This window comes from Aspergillus melleus (assembly GCF_016097325.1).
Source record: "Aspergillus melleus strain CBS 546.65 chromosome Unknown contig6, whole genome shotgun sequence".
NCBI classification, from domain to species: Eukaryota; Fungi; Ascomycota; class Eurotiomycetes; order Eurotiales; family Aspergillaceae; genus Aspergillus; species Aspergillus melleus.
In genome coordinates, this window is record NW_025763375.1 from 3,215,804 (window position 1) to 3,235,104 (window position 19,301).

Genomic DNA, 19,301 nt, shown 5'->3' on the forward strand with positions numbered 1-19,301 from the left:
GTCTCGGCCCTTATATTTTCTTCCTTTGATATGTTGAGTCTCGACTTTGGCTGTCTTTCGTCAGACTGCCTGCTCGCCTTTGAAATTGTTACCATACTTCGTCACTGGTTTGTGTCTGTTTCTGTCTTGCATACGGGATTGTCTTACTCGCCTTGCTTGTCCCCGCGCCTCTTATTCTACTGGCTTTTACTACATGACCACGGTGGTCAAAAAAAGTCTTCCGCACCAAATGTTGTGGCCAGGAGCCAGCAGGTCTATCGAAAGAAAAAGAAAAAAGAGAGAGAGAGAGAGAGAGAGAGAGAGAGAGAGAGAGAAAGACGAAGACACTTTTCACAGGGTGATAGTGTGTGTGGACTCTCAACGTCAACCCGAGCATTCTCCTTTTTTCCACCCCCTTTGTTTACTTTGCGCAGGCTATGGATTTCTTTCAACGTTTATATCCCCATCGGTATCACCAACATACTCATACTCATCATCATTATCATTGTCAATATACCATCATAGCAGGGAGCCAGGCGAGTGGGTTCATTGTGCATTGTGTTTTTTCTAATGTTTTGTTTCGTCTCTTGCATTGTTGCATCGTTTGTACTACCCTTTTTTTGACTTTTCTTTTCTTTTTTTTTTTTTTCTTTTTTTTTTTCTCTGTTAAATATCATGTCTTGTCAATCGGGTCGGCCGAGATTGACTGGTTCTGCGGATGTAGAATTGGGAATTTACATAGGGGCGTGTTTACAAAGAATAAAGATAAAAACCTGAAATGAAAAATATTGACTTGAGATTTCCAGGTTCCTTTCTGTTTTCTCGTTTCTCTCTCTGTAACCATGGGGTCGGTCTGTCTGGTATCGGGCTGTAAGTAGGGAATTAATTATATATCGTATATCGTATTGTTGGATACTGTGATGTGTGAGACGTGATTGAATGAGGGAAGTGTTTCTGAGATGCTGAAGGAGGACTTTTTTTTTTCTTTTGCCGCTGGGTTTGGAACATATTTCTATCTTCTATCAAGGGCTTCTGAATAGGGTATAACAAAGAACACGAGGAGGGAATTCCGCGCAATTTTCGAGGTGAAATTTGAGGAGCGTCTTCTCTGTAAAAGCAAACATGCTAAAGTAATGGAGTGTACAGATATAGAAAAGGAGCGAGGTCGTGGAGGAGAAAAAGAGACAAATAATACTATTACAATATGAGAAGATTAAAGTGAGTAACCGGGATAGGGGGTGCCCCTGAAAAGGTAGTAGACAAGAAGGGTAAGTAAGACATCTCTCCTCCGAAGAGGTCGTAAGCAATGGAAGGTTTAGCAAAACGCTTCGATCAACATGTATGGGAATATAACAACGCAAGCAGTCCAGAACACCATGATACATTGCCATAGCACCATGGGAAGTTTATACAGAGGCGCTTCCTGGATGAGCATCCAGAGAGAAAGGAACGCGACGGTGAAGAAATGGTTGAAGAGGACGACAGGCTTCTTGATTATCCCGCCTAGAAGACTAACAGGGCCTGCAACCCTTCCCATTTGGAAGTAACGGAAGCAGCCCCGTTGTAGAGCTCTGAGGTGTTCATCTGTGGCGAGAGGGGAACTTGTCAGCAAATGGGGGGTTCGGGGAAACTGCAGCAAATGGAAACCACTCACCGTCGGCGGCGAAAAGGGAGTAGAGAGCCTGCGCCAGGATATTGATGACCGACGAGCCCTTCTTCCTTTGCCAGTGGAAAGACGACAACTGACGCAGGACTCGGTCAGTGTCTTCGAAACTGGGGACCTTTTCGGGACTCAGCAGGTCGCGCAGAATTACCACGTCGCTGAAAGCGACTGTCATGCCTCCGCCAGTCAACGGATGACGCATGTTTAACGCATCCCCTAGTATGACCAGCCCCGGAGTCTGGTTTTGCGCTGCTGGGAGGTAGGAGTTCGGCATGGACCTCAGCTGACCCTTCTCCAGGGCTGCGAGGAAAGCGGGCTGGACAGATTCAGGGAGGGAAGGAAGTGTTACGTTGCGAAGGTGATTCTTGACGCCGCCGTTTTTCACCGACGCAGAGGGGAGGTTCTCCGGAATATCGACGAGAATCCGAGTCTCGTGAGTTCCGATCTGGTAGAGCAGAATCGGTGGATGTTCACTCAACAGGACATGTCCGTAGTGGCGAACAGGTAGTTTGGTGTCTATCAGCTCTAGGCCCCAGAACCTGGACCGTACCTTGGGGGTGCGGTTGTGATACTGTTTCCGAAATTTGGAGGCGTAGCCGTCGGCGACCACCGTGAGATGACCAAAGTAACAATCCTGGGTCTCCTTGGTCATACACTCCACACCAAGAACCTGCTTAGTGTGCGGGTCGGTGACCAGGTCGGTGGCCTTAGTCTCCACGACCGTGACATTGGGGCAAGCCAGAACCGCCTCCCGCAGCTTCATCACGAAGCGTCCGTGGTGAAAGCAGCGACCCTCCGGTGCCGGCGAGGACGGCGAGGGTTTGGGGTAGGGGATGACCACAGGCTCTCCGAGGTAGGAAACGTAGTAACCCTCCGCCGGAATGGCATCAATGCCCTCCAGACAGTCCCGAAGACCGAGCTGTTCGAGGGCCTGGACACCGCCCGGTTGTAACAGTTCACCCACGATGCGATCGGGCTCTTTCATGGACGCTTCCAGCAGGATGACACTCCGTCCTTGTCTTCCTAGTGTGACAGCGAGGGCACACCCCAAAACTCCTGCGCCTACGATTACAACGTCGCCATGGTGGTGAAGCCGTCTGCGCTCTTCGGCCGCAATAGAGGAGGCTGTGGCATGGCCGTTGGGGAGAGCGGCGGAGGTGGCCATTGTGCGGGGAGGAGAGGAACGAGGGAGGTCAACGGCGGTCGGTAGAGGGTCGAGGGCGACAGAGCATATTCCGCTCCCGGATTGATTGCGGAGAGAAAGGTGGGTTGACCGGGGCGAGATATGAGGCGAAGGGAAAGAGAAAGGGGGAGAGAGTAGGAAGCAAGGGAAAGGGAGGGAAAAAGTTGGTGGAAGTTTGCCAGTGGCGTGACATGTGAAAGCCTTCCGCCTCCGCCTGGGCGCTAAGGCAGCGAAGACACCGTACGATCGTGGACTGATTCTGGGTAGGATGGCGCATTCCCTCCGACGCAGGGGGTCTGGGGTTATTAACGGATTCTTCTCGATTGGCTTTGCTCAAGTTATGGTCTTCGCTAACTATACACTATTCAGACAAGCGCGCGCCCTCTCTCTCTCTCTCTATATACACATACAACACTAATTAAACAACGGAGTGCAAGATTTAATGGTACAGAACCCCAAAGTATAATCAAAAAAAGGAAAAGAATAAACTGATAAAGAAATCGAATGGAATGAAATTTGAAAGGGAGAAAAGACGTCCTCTCTCACTCATCCTTCTGTTCCTGAGTCAATCCTAAATACTGCGCTTCAGTGCGTTGTGCCGCCACGGACTTGGGATGGGATTCAATCCGACCCAACGCAGCCTCCAATTCGTATTCCTCGTCCCAGGATTCGATTGTTTGTCGGATGTCACTCTCTTTGTATAGGTTCCTCGGGTCTAACGGTCGCTTCAACCGTCGACGATAAGCCCGTTTGAGCGTCGGGATTGATTTCACCTCCCAAACCGTAGGATCCCCCTCGGCTTTCTTTTCTAGTAGGTCAGCTAGGCGGCCTAGGTATGCAAGCTGTTCCTCCTTTTTGGACGCCTCTCTTGCCGAGGAAGAGTTGGATTTGAGATCGCGCTCCAGGACACCTAGGATCCGACGGACCTCAACCACAAAATCACGATTGACGGCACACCCACGAGCAAGTCCCGTCAGAATGCACCATCGGATGCCGGGAATATTACCCACTGCCGCGAACGCGCGCGCAAACATCTTCATGCAAACCCCGTCAAAGGGAGTAGAGCGCCGGTAGCGAGAGGTATACACTGTGGCTAGTAGATCCAAGGCCCAGTCGGGCTTGCCGCAGGCGATCAGGCGCTTGCTGGTGGCCGTGGTGATATGATGCTTGACGGTCATCTTCTTGTTGGACCAGCAAAGTTCGTAAAACCGAAGGACAGCCAACTTGACAATCTCACCTTCGGAGGAGGGTTCAAGCTGCGTGATCTGACGGAAGAAGAGCGGCATGAAGCGGACCAAGTGTCGAATATTGCGCCATTCTGTCTCTATCAGCGTGCGCGCGGCACTAAGTCCGTCTTCAAGGAGCGTAGCCACCACAGCTAACTCAACATGAAGCTGTCTCATCTCGAATTTCGCATTCTTAGCATTGTTGAAGCACTTCAAAGCCTCGGTCATCTTGCCAACGTGCAGGTAGTGTGCCATTTGCTTGTGGAGCTTTTGATACTGATCCACGGGTCGCGAAGGGGTCACTGCCTGTAGGGTGCGTTGATACCAGGACATGGGTTCCTGGGTGTGAGGCATGTTGTTGACTTCCGCAATGGGGAATGAACGCTGGTCATAACCAAGGATCTGCTGTGACGTAGCGGCATTTCCATATTTAACGCGAGCTGCTTGGAGCATTTGCCAGAAGCCCACCGGGGCCCCTTCGAGGGCCAGACGGCGATGACGCAGTATCTCCAGGAACTCTTGTTCTTTGATAGGGACCTTCCAGGAGCGCTCGCGAGCCATTGCGGTAAACTCGGCGATCATGTTGTTATCACCCTTCTCCACAAATGCCTCCAAGATGTGCTTGTACAACACTCGATCGGGAACGATATTGAATTTGTCGATGTAGCGGAAGACAAAATCGCGAATTTCGGATCCTCGGTGGGAAACCCAGTATTCGAGGAAGATACGGTCGAAGATAGGGATGAAATCTCGCCGTCGCGACGTCAGCTTGAGATCATGCATCTCTTGGAGGCCCGCTTCCACTCCCTCCCAGTCGCATGCCAGAGCCTTGCCATACAACAAAAGGCCTTTGGTGCGGCAGCGAAGTGGAAGTTCATAGGTCGTTGTCATGTCGCGCACCAAAGCTTCGGCATCCCCAATTCTACCGAATTCAATATATGCCTTGACCACCGGGTTGAAAAGCTTGTCGCTGGGAGTCTTCCCCAGCCGCGGCAGCATTGACAGTATCTTCTTCATTTGTCCGTTGAGCAGTTCAATACTCCTCGTCTTCTTCCAAAGCCCCGTCAGATAGGCGCCACACAGGCCACAATCTCGGTCCACCTGAATGTTCCGCAGAAAAAACCACTTGGCGGTTGTAAGTCGATGGGATTCCAGCAGGCAGCGGAGCACAACATCCACCATATCCGGCGAGACTTGAAATTTATGCATATAGCGGGTGTAGATAGTAGCGGTCGATTCGATGCTGCCTTTCTTCGCCAACGCAAACATCAAAACTTTCCACATGCTCGGAGAGATCTTATCCACCTCTTCTAGACGCTCAAAGATGCTCCTGGCAACAAACACGTTCCCTTCCTTGCAATTGACGTAGAATGCCTGCACAGCGAGCTCCCGCCTGTCCGATGATATGCCCTTCAGTGACGCAGAATGTCCATCTAAAAAGACCTGCGCTGCGTCAATAGGCCGACCGCGGTCGAGAAGGTCTTGCATTCGTTCCGCAACCGAGTTCTTCTCGGGGAGTCCATGGCCCTCCCTTGACTTATCAACACCAATGTCGCCTGCTGCCGTAACATGGGGTTGGCTGATATTTCTCGTTCCTCGCAAGTGTTCGCGGGGAATAGGGTCCGCCCTTCCATCACGAGAGCCGGGGGGCGGGCCCCGATTAGTTGGACTCATCAAGGACGAACGTGCAGTTCCCAAGAAAGACTCTGCCTGTGTCTCCTCCTTCGTGGGTTTTGGCCCGATCTTTACCGACAGCCCGTCACCAAGCGTTTCCGGCGCCATTTCATTGTTATGTGAAGTACCCATGCGTTGAAATCTGCGATACTCCTCCTCTTTGAAGGTATCCATTCCGTTGAACTCCCCTGCTTCGGCTGCCTCCATCATCCGCGAAAGCCTATTCGCCGCGGAAGTCGCATCGTAGTTGGGTGCGGAGGTTTGCAAGGCGCGTTTATTCTCGACAATTCGCTCGGCAACTCGAACTCTGCGATGGACATCGTAGGTGATGGCTGCGACGGTGCAGAAACTACCGACAGTCGACCCGGCGAGGGCCAACCTGCGAAGGACACGCAGGGCATTTCGAGAGGGAACGGCTGGGGTGCCGCTTGTTGTTGATTTAGATATCATGGTAGTGAAACGTCTGCATCGCCGGTGGATGATATGGAGAATGTCCTATAGATCATGAGATCGAGGAAAGGACATGAGGATTTCCAAGTCGACCTCAGGAGCACCGGTCCTCACGTCCAGCGGGAGCAATTGAAGCGGATCGTTGCAAAGAGGGAGGATTCGGGACGGGTTTTTTTTGGCCGCGGGAAGGTTTGCAGGCCGGCACTCTTGGTCGCTGTGCGCCGCCGGACTTGGCGTGGTCTGTTCCGGGTGACTACGCTCCAGACCTTAATGAATGCGCTGCACTAACTACTAGAAGGCGGAATCATGATCCTCTATAAATTATTTCAATTCAAGCTCCTCGTAAGACCCGATCTGGTCATGAATGCAAGAGGCTCTCGTCCTCTTCTGCACCCTCTTCATTAGCCTCCCCATGACAGTCTCGACCGTCTGTTTCGAGACCAACTGCTCGAACAGGATATGTAAGCCAGACATCCGGATAAAAGGAATGGAGAGAACACATACTGTTGGGTTTGAGGTAAAAGCTAGTGCATAACGCGATGCCCCAAATACCGACTAGACAAACGAAGATCGCCGGCGTATACTTGCCCACCGTCAGACTGTATATGAGGCTGAAGACCGTCGGGGCGATGACTCGAGAGAGCGCATGTAGAAGGCCTTTGGCTCCCAGAATCTGCCCGATTCGATCCGGAGGCACATGGTGAGTGATGGATGATTGCAACGTCGGGATGCCCATCCCTCCAAGGGCCGTGAAGGCTCCGCAGAGGATCATGAACGAGCCGTTGTTTGCCAACGCGAACCCGCAATATCCCAGCATGTCTATAAACAGCGAAATGCGGATTAAATTGATCTCAAGTGGACTGGAGCCCGAAATAGTGCCCTCCGGTCTAGGTTTACCGGGAAAGAGCCAACTAACGGCGGGGAAGACGGCAAACAGAGTGATGACCCGACAGGTGCTGAGGACGAAGATGAAGAAGCTGGACTCGACATTCCCCCAGTTGAACATGTAGCCGGCATAGATGATGAAAATTTGAGAGACCCCCAGGGTCACGCCAAACCCAACGGTGTCAAGGCCGGCCAGGAGAACGATGTTTCTTCGTAGAGCCGGACTCGCGCCCCGCCGATTAGGAAACAGCGAGCTAGGCCGTCCAACGGGCGGGAATAAGATCAGTAGAGGAGTGAAGATATTCTTTGGGTTCCACCGCTGGAGAGAAAGCCAACCGAGGGCGTCTCTGTCGGCGAGTTTCATCCGATGCTTTTCTCGGGCGGATTGCTGCCGTTCCTCGGAGAGGGATTCGGGAATCACGAACAACACGGCCAAGAAAAAGAGCACATGGAGGGCCAACATGAAACAAAATACAAAAAAGATACTTCCAGCCATTTTCAGGATGAAGGCCACAAGAAGCGGCCCGGTCGCAGTGCCGATGAAGATACAGCCGTGAATATATCCGAATGCCACGCTGCGCTTCTGTGGTACCGTGCAATCGGACACATAGGAGGAGGTAAGGGCATTCATGCTGGTGAAGGAGCCTCCGAGTCCGTCGAACAAGGCAAATAGGAACAAAACGTTAGTAGGAATGGTTTCCGTGCTGGCTGCGACGATGACGACAACCGATTCGGCCAGTATCATCCCCAGAGCCGTAATAGCCATGATGCGCGTTCGGCCATGACGATCTGAGATGTGGCCAAGATGAGGACTAACCAGTGCTGACAGGATGGCAGAAATCAAATTGAGATACAGTTGGAATCGAGCAACTTGCGATTGAACCTCCGGCACCCGGCATTGGGGATCTTGACCGCCAAATATCACCGGCGTAAAGGTGAAATTAGGGTCCTGAGCCGCCTTGTTGTTCAAATAGTCTCTGCAGACCAGGGTAAGAGTCAAGTTGATCCTGGGAACAACTATGCCACCGAATGCAAGCATAAATAGCAGAAGGAACGGGAGCAACCATAGGATCTAGCATAATTTAGAACAAAACACCCCATTTGACTGATGCAGCGCCATTTAGTACTCACGCTTGGTTGCCGCCATCGGCTGAGAAAGCCATCGGCACTGCTCCGGTAGATAGAACCGTCGCGGTCTGATCTAGTAGGATCTGCTGGTGCAAGTAGGGGTGTTTGCTCGTGGGCGCGCGATTGCACCGCATTTTTGATTCGGTCAGCAGAGAACGATCTGGCTCGCAATTCCGCATCGGCTTCAGCGCCCCCAGACATAGGGGCCTGGGAATCCATAGTCGAGGCTGTTGAGTTTGCAGGAACGGTTTGTCATGGCCAGCATTGGCAGGCTGTCTCCGATGAAAGGCAGTACAGGATGAAAGCAAGGGATAGGGTGTAGATCCAGCGGCTATTTAAAGTGCTGAGTTGGCTCAGTCCTTATCGGAATTCGGATTTCGAATCCTGCGACGGATTGCTTGGCAAGATTTTCGGCGATAGTTAAGGTAGCTGGGATAAATCCCTGTTATCAGGGATAGAACCGATGGTGATTTCCTCCCGGACGATGACGTTGCAGTAACACTAGAGTTTGGTTTTACCGAGTCTAAGTCAGTCTACCGCCTCCGAACACACAAGTTGGTCCTATAGTCTAGTGGTTAGGACTTCCGGTTTTGACTAAAAAATTCCACTTTCCACCATCCGAGGTGGTTGGTTTCGTGTCCGGACGGCCTGGGTTCGAACCCCAGTAGGACCTTTGTTTTCTTCTTTTTTTCCCTTGGGAGGGCCATATGAATGGAGGGAGGAGGATGATGATGATGATGGATGGATAGATAGATAGATAGATAGATTAGTTGTTTTGTTTGTTGGTGGTGGTGGTGTGTGTGTGTGAAAGATAAGAGAGCAGCCACCCACGCACGTCTTGACTAACTGGCTGCTATTTCGATTATTCTAGGTGTAGTAGTAAGTAAATAAGCAGTAGTATTTATGCGCCCTGGAACTAAGCGCTAATAGACAGACATACTGCAAGGACTCACCTACCTAGCCTAGGCTTTTGGTCCAGTTGGTAGATGTCGGTCGCCAATAATATATACAGTTGCCAAAAACCGCACAGTGCATACAGTCGTAGTATCAGTTGTTGGGAGGAATACTGGGTGCCAGGGAGGTAGGCGGCCAAACGAAATGAAGAAATTGATTGATGACAACAACAACTATCTCCTTTTTTCTATCCTCAACTTCACATGATCTTCATGGCCGATTTCATGGAGAATTCCGCTCACTTTCGTGGAACCTTCCGCTTCGTATAGAGATTGATAGATTTTCGGAACCTGCCCAAGGAATCTTGATCTTCTATAGAAGATAGTTAGTCTTGGTTATCGACCACCTCCTGTGTACACCCCCCAACTGATCATGTAGTCAATGTCCCCCGGTTTTCCCTGATCCATGGGAATCATTGATCTGCAGAGAGTGAATGGATGCATTTTGTAATCCAAGAAAATGGCTACCTATTGTACAGAGTCGGGGCTTTACAGACCACCGTGACCTAGTCTAAGATAATGACAGAAACCACAAACGCCAAACATAACCCCCGAGATCCCCTCTATATACACACAATCACAAGGAGAGAAACAACTTTTATACGACCAGGGACGCGGTTTTGTCACCGGCAAAGAATTTCTTCTGCTCCAAGCACCGCTCGCTTCTGCACCCCTGGCACCGCAAAGTCATCTGTAACGAGCACTTCTCATCCTTTTGGAGGTGCTTCTGAGCCAGATCTGCAAGGGCCTCGATGAAAACCGGGTTCCCGTTCAAACTCTCGGCTCGTTTGACGCCGGGGTGGTTCGCCTCTTCCATCACCTCGAGGTCCAGTTCATACAGGGTCTCGATATGGTCGCTGGTGAAGGCAATCGGCACCAGGACAATGTCTGTCTGTCCCCGCTTGACGTATTCCTGAACCGTGTCGCTCGTCTGCGCTCCTAGCCAAGCCTTGGGTCCCACCTGGGACTGCCAGCAGAGTCGGTAAGGGTTGCTAAAGTTGAGTCGTTGCATTACTGCATGAACGGTTGCCGCAACCTCGGCCGGGTACGGATCGCCTGGTGGGCTGTTAGCGGTCAGGTGCGATTTCCGGAGACTATTGTGGGCGTACCTCGGTTCACCACGCTCATGGGCAAGCTATGCGCAGAGAACAGCAAAACCACACCGCTTCGTTTGTCCTCGGGATAAGTCTTCAGTTGGTCTTCAATGTTCCTTGCGAACGCTTCCACCAGACCGGGATGAGTTGGCCACCGATCGATGACACTCCACTGAATGGATCCCGCCGGGTCCGCGTTGCCATTTGCCCTGACACCCTCGAGGCGGTTTCTCCATTTCCACAACTCGTTGAGCGAGCTTCCCGTTGTAGAGCACGAATACTGGGGATATTGCGAAAAGGCGACGGCACGACCGCCCTTCCCGTTTCCAAACCCGTCCTCTAGTAGTCTGGTATACATTTGTTCCGTTAACGGTTGCGCGTAGCGGAATGCCACGTAAGGTTTGTGTGGCGCAGTTTCGGGGTTCAGTTTATCTAGGATCTTGCACATCTCCTCGCATTGATACTCCGACCATTTTCTGATCGGCGAGCCGCCTCCGATATCCGAGTATTGCTTGACGATCTTGGGGGTTCGCCGCCGAGCAATGAGGGGGCCAATGTAGGATTGTAGTCGTCCCAGGGGAATCAAATCGCCATCCGCCTACAAACCGATCAAAAAAGTTAGCATTGAGTAACCAGGAAATGTTGTGGAAGGTTGCTCATGAGACGTCGGCGGCGTACAAATAACCTGCTAAGAAAATCTTCCACTTCGTCCGTTGTCGAAGGCCCTCCCATGTTCAGGAAAACCATGGCGGTCGGTCCCTTCGAGCCAGTTGAATCTTGCGTCACAGGAGGCACTGCTGTTGCCAGGCCAGCTCTCAGGTCTTTGCTGTAGCCAAGCGGACTGCGAACCACCGGTCGCATTAACTGCCGGGGCAGAGTAAAATGTCGAAGCGCCATGTCGGGAGTCGGAGATACCCAGACACACTGATCAATGCAAGATGGAAGAGCCTTCAGGGAGAGAGAAGTGGTGAGGATGGAGGGATGGACGGTGCCGGGAGACTTCCGGAGTCCAGCTGGAACAATGACCGAACGCCAATCAGGGCAGACCGAGCGTCATCAAGTCTTGGCGCCGTCACATGATGTTCGTGTTCCCCGCGCGTCAGTCGGCCTGGGTGCCTCGCGTCTCAGGCACCCCCCAGGCAGCACCGCCGACCGCAGCAGGCACCAAGTCCACCATGCTTGTTACCTTCTACTTCCTCCCCATTTAATTCATGTCACATCAATCCCACTTCGCCAGTGACAGCCCATTTCCTTCAAACTCGCAGATTTAACATGGCGGACGATAACCCTTCTCGAGAAGACGACCAGTTGGAGGAGGAAGAGGAGATTGACGAGACCGTACGTCATCGCGAGTTCCATTGATAGAGACAAGTGGCTCACACCTTCTCTAGGGCTACAAATCGGTCAAAGATGCCGTGCTCTTTGCCATCGAAGTGAGCGATTCGATGCTCACCCCTCGTTCATCTCCGGATCCCAAAAAGTTCCAAGAGGAATCTCCCACGACCGCAGCGCTGAAATGCGCCTACCACCTGATGCAACAACGGATCATTTCGAACCCGCACGACATGATGGGAGTCTTACTATACGGGACGCAGGCGTCCAAGTTCTACGACGAAGACGAGAATAGTCGCGGTGATCTCTCTTATCCGCATTGCTATCTTTTCACGGATCTAGATATTCCTTCGGCGCGGGAGGTCAAGGAGCTTCGAGCGCTCGCGGAGGATGAAGGAAAGGCTCGAGAGATATTGGTCCCCGGGGAGGAGCGCGTTTCCATGGCTAACGTGCTCTTCTGCGCCAACCAAATCTTCACATCAAAGGCACCCAACTTTCTTTCTCGACGACTGTTCATAGTAACCGATAACGATAACCCCCACGGCGACAACAAGAGCCTTCGCTCCGCCGCCACGGTGCGAGCCAAAGACTTGTACGACCTTGGTGTCACCATTGAGATATTCCCGATTTCCCAGCCGGACCATGAGTTTGATGGCTCCAAGTTCTATGATGTAAGTCGGACCCATCTTCTCACATATCTATGAGAACCCGACTGACATTTCGAGTAGGACATCATTTACAAGTCCTCTCCGAATGATCCAGAGGCGCCTACCTATCTACAAACCGACTCCAAAACCCTTACCGCCAACAGTGACGGGATAGCGTTACTCAACACTTTGCTCTCCAGTATCAACTCGCGATCTGTCCCCCGCCGGGCTCATTTCTCGAACATGCCGCTCGAGATAGGGCCAGACTTCAAGATTTCAGTGTCGGGTTATCTTCTCTTCCGACGTCAGGAGTCAGCCAGGAACTCCTACGTCTGGCTAGGGGGTGAAAAGCCTCAGATTGTCAAAGGGACTACGACCCAGATCGCAGAAAATACGGCTCGGACAATCGAAAAATGGGAAATCAAGAAAGCTTACAAGTTTGGCGGTGACCAAGTTTCTTTTACGCCCGAGGAGCAGAAAGCTTTGAGAGACTTTGGGGAGCCGGTGATTCGGATTGTTGGATTCAAGCCTCTTTCGGCCCTCCCATTCTGGGCCAACGTCAAGCATCCGTATTTCATCTACCCGTCGGAGGAGGACTTTGTGGGCTCGACGAGGGTATTTTCAGCCTTACACCAAAGCCTCTTGCGAAACAAAAAGATGGCACTTGTTTGGTTCATTCCACGCAAGAACGCAGGGCCCGTCTTGGGTGCCATGTTAGCGGGGGAGGAAAAGCTGGACGAGACCGGAGTGCAGAAGTTTCCTCCCGGGATGTGGATTGTTCCCCTGCCATTTGCCGATGACGTTCGACAGAATCCGGAGACCAGTTTGAACGTGGCACCGGAGCCACTGATTGACCAAATGCGAATGGTCGTCCAGCAACTTCAACTCCCAAAGGCATCTTACGAGCCTCTGAAATACCCCAATCCTTGTAGGCTGTACTCCTTTCTCGGTTGTCGAGGACTATACTTACTTACCATGCAGCGCTTCAATGGCATTACCGCATCCTGCAGGCACTTGCTTTGGATGAAGACCTCCCCGAGAAACCGGAGGATAAGACGATACCGAAATATCGCCAGATCGACAAGGTAGGAACTCACTTGATGTCATCTTTCGGAAGGAAGTCTAACATCCATCTTCCTAGCGAGCCGGTGACTATGTGCTGTCCTGGGCCGACGAACTCGAGAAGCAGTATGCACAAATAGCGCCCTCCGGTCCCAAGAGCACGCTTGTCAAACGAAGCGCCAAAGATCGTGCCTCTGACTCTGCGGATGGAGGTGGACATGCACCCAAGAAAGTGAAGACTGAAAATTCATCGGAAGGGATTGAAAGTGACGTGCGTCTTCATCATCAGAAGGGAACTCTCTCTAAGGTAAGCTTTGCCTGGTCAGATATACTCCAAACGATCAGCTAACATACAGTTCTGCACAGCTTACGGTGGCCATCCTCAAAGACTTCCTCACTTCTCACGGTCGCTCGGCTGCCGGGAAGAAAGCAGACCTTGTTGAACGGGTAGAGGAGTACCTGGAGCAAAAGTGAAAGGCCAAGGGATAAGGATTGGTCTTTTGGACGTAACGAGGTAGATGAACGTGACTCTTTTATCTGATGAAAGCCTGTATGATATCCAGAGGTTCTACAAAGCTTAACGGCGTTTTCTTTCGGCTCTGCAACATCTCACTTGAGATTCATTTGGGGAAATCAGATGAAACACATTTGGATTACTATTCATTCAATATTCCTTGGATCAAGGCTTGAAAAAAAAAAAAAAAAAAATCAAGATGAGGGAGAATAAAGCGAGGGTGATAATTTGTTCAAGATTTCGCTGACCCGCGACCTTTTGTATGATCAGGGATGACCGTCTCTGGTAGTCCCTGAACCCTCTCCGCCAGCCTCATTGGCAGCTACAGTTTCTGTCTGCTCCTTTGGCCTGATTCCCTCCGAGACTGTGGCTACAATCTTGGATGTCTCCGTGTCCTCAGAACGAGGAGCAACCACAGGCTCGCCGCCCAATTTATGGATGCCCTCTTGGACCGGTCTGGGGGGATTTGCAGTCACTCGACTATCAATTTCACAGACCGTGTTTCCATATTTCTCCGGAACTGTAACGAACTCCAGGGGTATCAATGTCTCTGCGTGCAGGCCATCCTTCGCCGCGTCCAGCTTTCCTCCGTGCTTGAAACAACATCGTATTACAAGCCAGAGCACCCCGCAAAGCACCGCAGCGCCAATGGCTATTCCTACTATCGATCCCGTGGAGAGACTGAGCGAAACTGGCGTCGTTAGTGACGGTAGTGGTGAGGCGGAACTGACAGTGGCGCTGGGCTCCATGGATGTCGAGGAAGATGTCAACGTGTTGAATGTGGTGGGTATGGGGCTGTTTGTTGTCGTGGGCACAGACTCTGTGGTAGAGCGGGTGCTGGAGACGTCCGTAAGCTCTGTCAGCGTTAGGATCTTGTGGGTGGGCGAGGCGCTGGTGATTTTGGGCGGAGTGCGCGTTCGTGTAGGCTCTTTGCTCGTTGGGTCATCTGTTGGTGGAGTCTTGAGGTCCCTGCGTTGGAGTTCACCCTTGTCTGGACTCACGTCTGAAGCATCAATGAGCTGGCATAAGCTGGCGAGCACCTGTGGAGGGTCTAACTGACAGGCCGACGGGTCCAGAGTATGCTGTTTACAATGCTCATTCTGGATATCAGAGCACTGGCTACTGCATGATTTGGCGTCTGGATCCTCCAGCTCAGCGCAGAGACGGCCGTACTCCCAACCCTCCAAGTCTAGACAGTTCAACTGGTCTTGTTAGCATGTGGAGGCGTGGATGGACGATGGGCAACTTACCATGCACGGAACAATGCCAGTTACTTCTTGCTCTGAGATGACTGAGCGTGCGTCATGCAGTACGCGAGCCTGGGTGGACTGTGTGGAAGTCATCACACGCACCGAGAACATATCCTTCACAAAGACTTTGAAGGACTTCATGCAGTTTTCACAGAACCAAGTAGTCGCCATGGCAATTGATTGCTTTGAAGACTAGGACAGGAAGGGTTGGGGTGCTGAACAATGACCTGCTGTGAGGGCAAGTATCCTCTATAAAAGGCCAAGATGGTCACCTAACGGTACTCTCCTGGACTTGGTAGCCAGGCCTGGCCCGCCATAGGCCCGGGGAATTTCCAAACATTTTAGCAATCTCTGATTGGAATCGTGGGATCTTGCGCCTCACTCGTCTATTTAGGGGGGTCTTCCTCTGGCATTGTACGGAACTTAACGGGGTGCTACCGCATATCAGGGTTGAATTCGTGCCTCAGCCGATTACGACGGTACTGATATTCACAGTCCAGTATGCTAACTCTCACTTACATAGAATGTCTACGCTCATATAGTATAGGAGCTTGTAGGCTATACTCATGGGTCGTCAGGCTCCGACTTCGACTTCGACTTCGATCTGCTTCTCCTCCCAATATCCAATCCTGAATCCCTTTCTTTGCCTCACGCCTGACCGGTCTCCTGAGTCTCCCAGTGAATTCACGGCATCTGATCCACCGGTAAAGAAATAGCAAGTAGGACTCTCTCCTCCTGCTCAGGTGAATTTCTTGATTTTTGACGCGCTTTTGGAGGCATGTTTAGGTAGTAATTAAATGAAATGAGTTTTTCGACCGGGGTCAAAATGTGCGAGGTGGATCACTTGTTTGTACTCCGTACTAACCTCCGCATTCGCATAATAACATGGGGAAAACCTATGATGATAAGGATAGGGAAAAACCCATGTCGAGGTGACACGTAACAAGCACACTAAATACATGTCTTTACACCCATTCGCAGTAATTGATATTCAAGTGTCTCGCTCTCCATGTCACACTTCCGCCATCAGTGTGCCCCACACAACGTCCAATAATGTCGTCCACCGATCCTCTACACTCATGCTCAGCGTAGAATTTGCCGATCTGACCAATATAGACCTTCCCTGGGCCAATTGATTCATCCGTAAACACTCCATTGCCTGGCTGATCCCAGTGTCGGCTGCAATACCGATATCCAGCCTGTCGGATTTCTCCTTGGTTCGCGCAGTTTTGACCATTGCTATGCAGAGTGCATTCAGAGCCTATTGCTGTGGATGCGAGTGCAAAGAGAGTGACAAGAGTTGCTGTTAGTTTGGTCATCTTGTTCTCCTTGGTAGCTGTACTTCATCAGCCCTTTCTCAATTACTATATTAGAAGGGGACTAATACTTACAGTTCCTTTATCTTCACGGAAAAATATTCTGAAAAATATAATCATTTATCGTTGAACTGCTGGCACTTGTGATAAAGAATGAAGCCAACGGTTTCTTAAATCATGCACCAGGGTAAGGTCTACTTTGCCCCCCATAAGCGTAGATCTAAAGCGATCGTCATTGATACGTATATGACTTTTCCGAGAACGTTCTGAAGAATACTTGGTTGATGTGGACATCATGAATAATTGCATCATTGATTATGCCAGTGGATCGAAATGATACTATTATAGTTAATAGCTGACTTATTTTTGCATTCTCATATATGTTTGAATACGATGATTTTGCCCATTCACGCTAAAAGTAACGTACTGTGAATGGAAGACACATTGTTACAATATGGGTACTGAATCTCTCATAGGATACTATGTACACCTAATAATGTCCTTTTGTGTTTTATCCGGCTATTTGTATATATCATTCACAACGGCCGCAACCGAAAGTGTCAAAACCGTAACCGGAAATGTCACGTCATAGACTGAACTATACAAACATGTCATGATGTTCTGTTTTTATTGCACTCATCCAATAATCCACTTTATCTTATGTTGTACCCGGCCATTTTGATTAATAATGACCGAAACTGATACAGCTGATGATGATGGTGATTCATACTCCGATCCTTACTGAGGTTGCTGTTGTATTCCGGAAGAATGTACTTCGGAAGTTCCAACAGGAGGATTAGGTTGGGATGATCTCGCGGTAACAATTCCGTAAAAAGGAGAGGCTGGAGCCAAACGAACTTGATGCGGGTAAGTAGATCATTCTCCACGTCCAGGAATTAGAGGTGTTGTAAATTGAGGCTCGATAAAACAGATAATAGATTCATATAGTGTGCTTGAGATATATGCTTCTTTGGAACAAGGGCAGTCCCCATGGGGAATACGGGGACTTGGAGAATATTAGAATAAAAAAGATAAAACAAAAGATGAAAGATTACATTTACTATCGGGGCGGAGGATACTTCCGTAATTCGGTCACCTAACTCTAGCACAAACAACCACTGCTGGACAGGGTTGCCTATATATTTCTTGTTCAAATGTTGTTTCATAGTAGTGATCCAGTATCGGAAATTTAGATTGCATCATAACCACATACTATTTGCGACAAGGAATAACCTTTGCATCGAATAGATACCATGAGAATATCTGATACTGCTAGACTTCAGCGAAACTCATCAATGGGTCTGGACCCATTACCCAGCCCATGAGTTCTGCCCAAGTCTACTATCATGGCTCGGCTAAGCATATGACATGATTGACTGCCTGTCTAGAAGAGTCTCAGGGAAGGTTCTGATTAAGCAAGAAAATGATTTAATAAATCTGAAAAAAGACTTCAATATCTTTATAAATAATCTTAAATAAAAGATAAAAGATTTTTATATTTAATTAAATTTTATTAATATATAAGGATTTTAAAATCTTCGATTAGATAATTTCTTTTCTTTTTATAGAAAAATTGCTTAACTATAAGTCATAAACAAATTTATCTTTTATTAAGTTTCTTTGTAGATTGAAATATAATTTGTTTTTGGATCTTTGTTGCAGCATGCGTGGAAGTCTATGATTGTCCTAGAAAATCAAGTATGTATAGATACATATATACAGAGGTCGTGACAATATATACAAAGGCACAAAGGCCCGTCGTCAAGCGCTTCAAAATCACTCAGCATCTTCCGTAGACCTGGCAGTGACAGACTTCTTCATCTGGACAACTAATGGCCGTCGACTGTTAATTGTCTTGGTTCATCCTGGTACCGCTAGCTGAACGGAGAAGTAACTTACTATACAGATTCTTTGCCAAATATGACGTGCCACAGAAATTCCATGACCCGCCCGCTGCTGGCATCGTCCCGGTCCGTGTCCATAATCCATTGTCGGAACTTAACGTAGTCCTCTCGTGGTCGTTGAAGTACCTGCTCTCGCGACACGGCGAACTGCGCACAACAGGCGGCCCCAATTTCCTTGGGCTTTGGCAGGAACCTCTGGTTTCGCGCCGCATCCATCGCTCCGTTTTCCGCCAGGCTTGCCGATATCGTGGCATTCAGGGGCGGCGTGCTTGTGCCTTCAAATACTTCCTGCCACACGATGTCGGTGACATGCCGATTAATGCGATGCGCTGCCTTACAGCCAGGATTCCAATTGCACCGGAGGTTGACGTATCCGTTTTGCCGGACGAAGTCGAGCTGCAACGATCTCATGGCCGCTACGTTGTCATGTAAAGGCGCGTCCACGTGCCAGGCCATGAAAAATCCTCCGCGATGCGCATGGAGAAATGCAATGATCGAAGGGAGACGGTCGTAATAATCGATCAAGTAGGTAAGGTAGGCCATGGACTCATGGCCTTTATTTAGGGGCGTCTTAAGCTTGTGCTCATTGGCGGCCGTTGCTCGCGACGGGTTGACAACGTAAATCGCACGTTTCCAGCTTGAGACAAAATCTAATAAGCATCGTGACATGTTAGGAGGGGGACAGTGTCAAGGCAACCACATACTCTGGAAGTTCTGCCTCGACCCACTCCGTCGGCTCCTCCTCCAACTTCGCCATTACGATGACCTTGTCGCTAGACAGGTGGTGTTTAGGCAGCACATCTTCGTATTCAGGGGATTCGATATCAAGCCAGTTGACCAAGTATGCGCCTGCGCGGTACTGGTCACACAGATCTTCTAGATGGGCCTTGATGAGATACAAGGGGACCAAGAGCACCAGTAATATGCATAGGGCAAGGCGAAAACCGCATCTCATCATGAATGGGGAGAATGCACGGGGAACGAGACCACCCAGGCCCCACGAACAAGGTATCCAGTCAAAAAACCGCGTGGTGTAAAGAC

General features: G+C 50.1%; 7 protein-coding genes and 1 non-coding gene across 8 annotated transcripts; 2 read left to right on the plus strand and 6 right to left on the minus strand.

Moving 5' to 3' along the window:
• Nucleotides 1–1,294: 1,294 nt before the first annotated feature.
• erg1 (squalene monooxygenase erg1) lies at nucleotides 1,295–2,807 on the minus strand (the record flags this gene model as incomplete). The annotated part of the gene is made up of 2 exons (XM_046092619.1): nucleotides 1,295–1,563; nucleotides 1,634–2,807. The coding sequence occupies 2 exons, from the start codon at nucleotides 2,805–2,807 to the stop codon at nucleotides 1,295–1,297; spliced, it is 1,443 nt and encodes a 480-aa protein (XP_045948597.1).
• Nucleotides 2,808–3,367: 560 nt separating this feature from the next.
• LDX57_010874 (pentatricopeptide repeat protein) lies at nucleotides 3,368–6,175 on the minus strand (the record flags this gene model as incomplete). The annotated part of the gene is made up of 1 exon (XM_046092620.1): nucleotides 3,368–6,175. One exon carries the CDS (start codon nucleotides 6,173–6,175, stop codon nucleotides 3,368–3,370), a length of 2,808 nt encoding a protein of 935 aa, XP_045948598.1.
• A 358-nt stretch (nucleotides 6,176–6,533) lies between these two features.
• Nucleotides 6,534–8,407, minus strand: LDX57_010875 (putative tetracycline-efflux transporter; the record flags this gene model as incomplete). Its single annotated transcript, XM_046092621.1, has 3 exons — nucleotides 6,534–6,619; nucleotides 6,680–8,132; nucleotides 8,192–8,407. The coding sequence occupies 3 exons, from the start codon at nucleotides 8,405–8,407 to the stop codon at nucleotides 6,534–6,536; spliced, it is 1,755 nt and encodes a 584-aa protein (XP_045948599.1).
• A 338-nt stretch (nucleotides 8,408–8,745) lies between these two features.
• LDX57_010876 lies at nucleotides 8,746–8,861 on the plus strand. The gene has a single exon. It is a non-coding gene; the product is annotated as a tRNA-Gln (tRNA).
• An 878-nt stretch (nucleotides 8,862–9,739) lies between these two features.
• Nucleotides 9,740–11,132, minus strand: HEM15 (ferrochelatase HEM15; the record flags this gene model as incomplete). Its single annotated transcript, XM_046092622.1, has 3 exons — nucleotides 9,740–10,197; nucleotides 10,251–10,833; nucleotides 10,914–11,132. 3 exons carry the CDS (start codon nucleotides 11,130–11,132, stop codon nucleotides 9,740–9,742), a joined length of 1,260 nt encoding a protein of 419 aa, XP_045948600.1.
• Nucleotides 11,133–11,680: 548 nt separating this feature from the next.
• akuA (putative DSB repair complex subunit Ku70) lies at nucleotides 11,681–13,750 on the plus strand (the record flags this gene model as incomplete). The annotated part of the gene is made up of 5 exons (XM_046092623.1): nucleotides 11,681–12,238; nucleotides 12,296–13,142; nucleotides 13,196–13,299; nucleotides 13,356–13,583; nucleotides 13,643–13,750. 5 exons carry the CDS (start codon nucleotides 11,681–11,683, stop codon nucleotides 13,748–13,750), a joined length of 1,845 nt encoding a protein of 614 aa, XP_045948601.1.
• A 306-nt stretch (nucleotides 13,751–14,056) lies between these two features.
• On the minus strand, nucleotides 14,057–15,211 carry LDX57_010879 (uncharacterized protein; the record flags this gene model as incomplete). Its single annotated transcript, XM_046092624.1, has 2 exons — nucleotides 14,057–14,992; nucleotides 15,041–15,211. The coding sequence occupies 2 exons, from the start codon at nucleotides 15,209–15,211 to the stop codon at nucleotides 14,057–14,059; spliced, it is 1,107 nt and encodes a 368-aa protein (XP_045948602.1).
• A 3,043-nt stretch (nucleotides 15,212–18,254) lies between these two features.
• LDX57_010880 (DUF3431 domain-containing protein) lies at nucleotides 18,255–19,218 on the minus strand (the record flags this gene model as incomplete). Its single annotated transcript, XM_046092625.1, has 2 exons — nucleotides 18,255–18,897; nucleotides 18,965–19,218. The coding sequence occupies 2 exons, from the start codon at nucleotides 19,216–19,218 to the stop codon at nucleotides 18,255–18,257; spliced, it is 897 nt and encodes a 298-aa protein (XP_045948603.1).
• Between the last annotated feature and the right edge of the window lie 83 nt (nucleotides 19,219–19,301).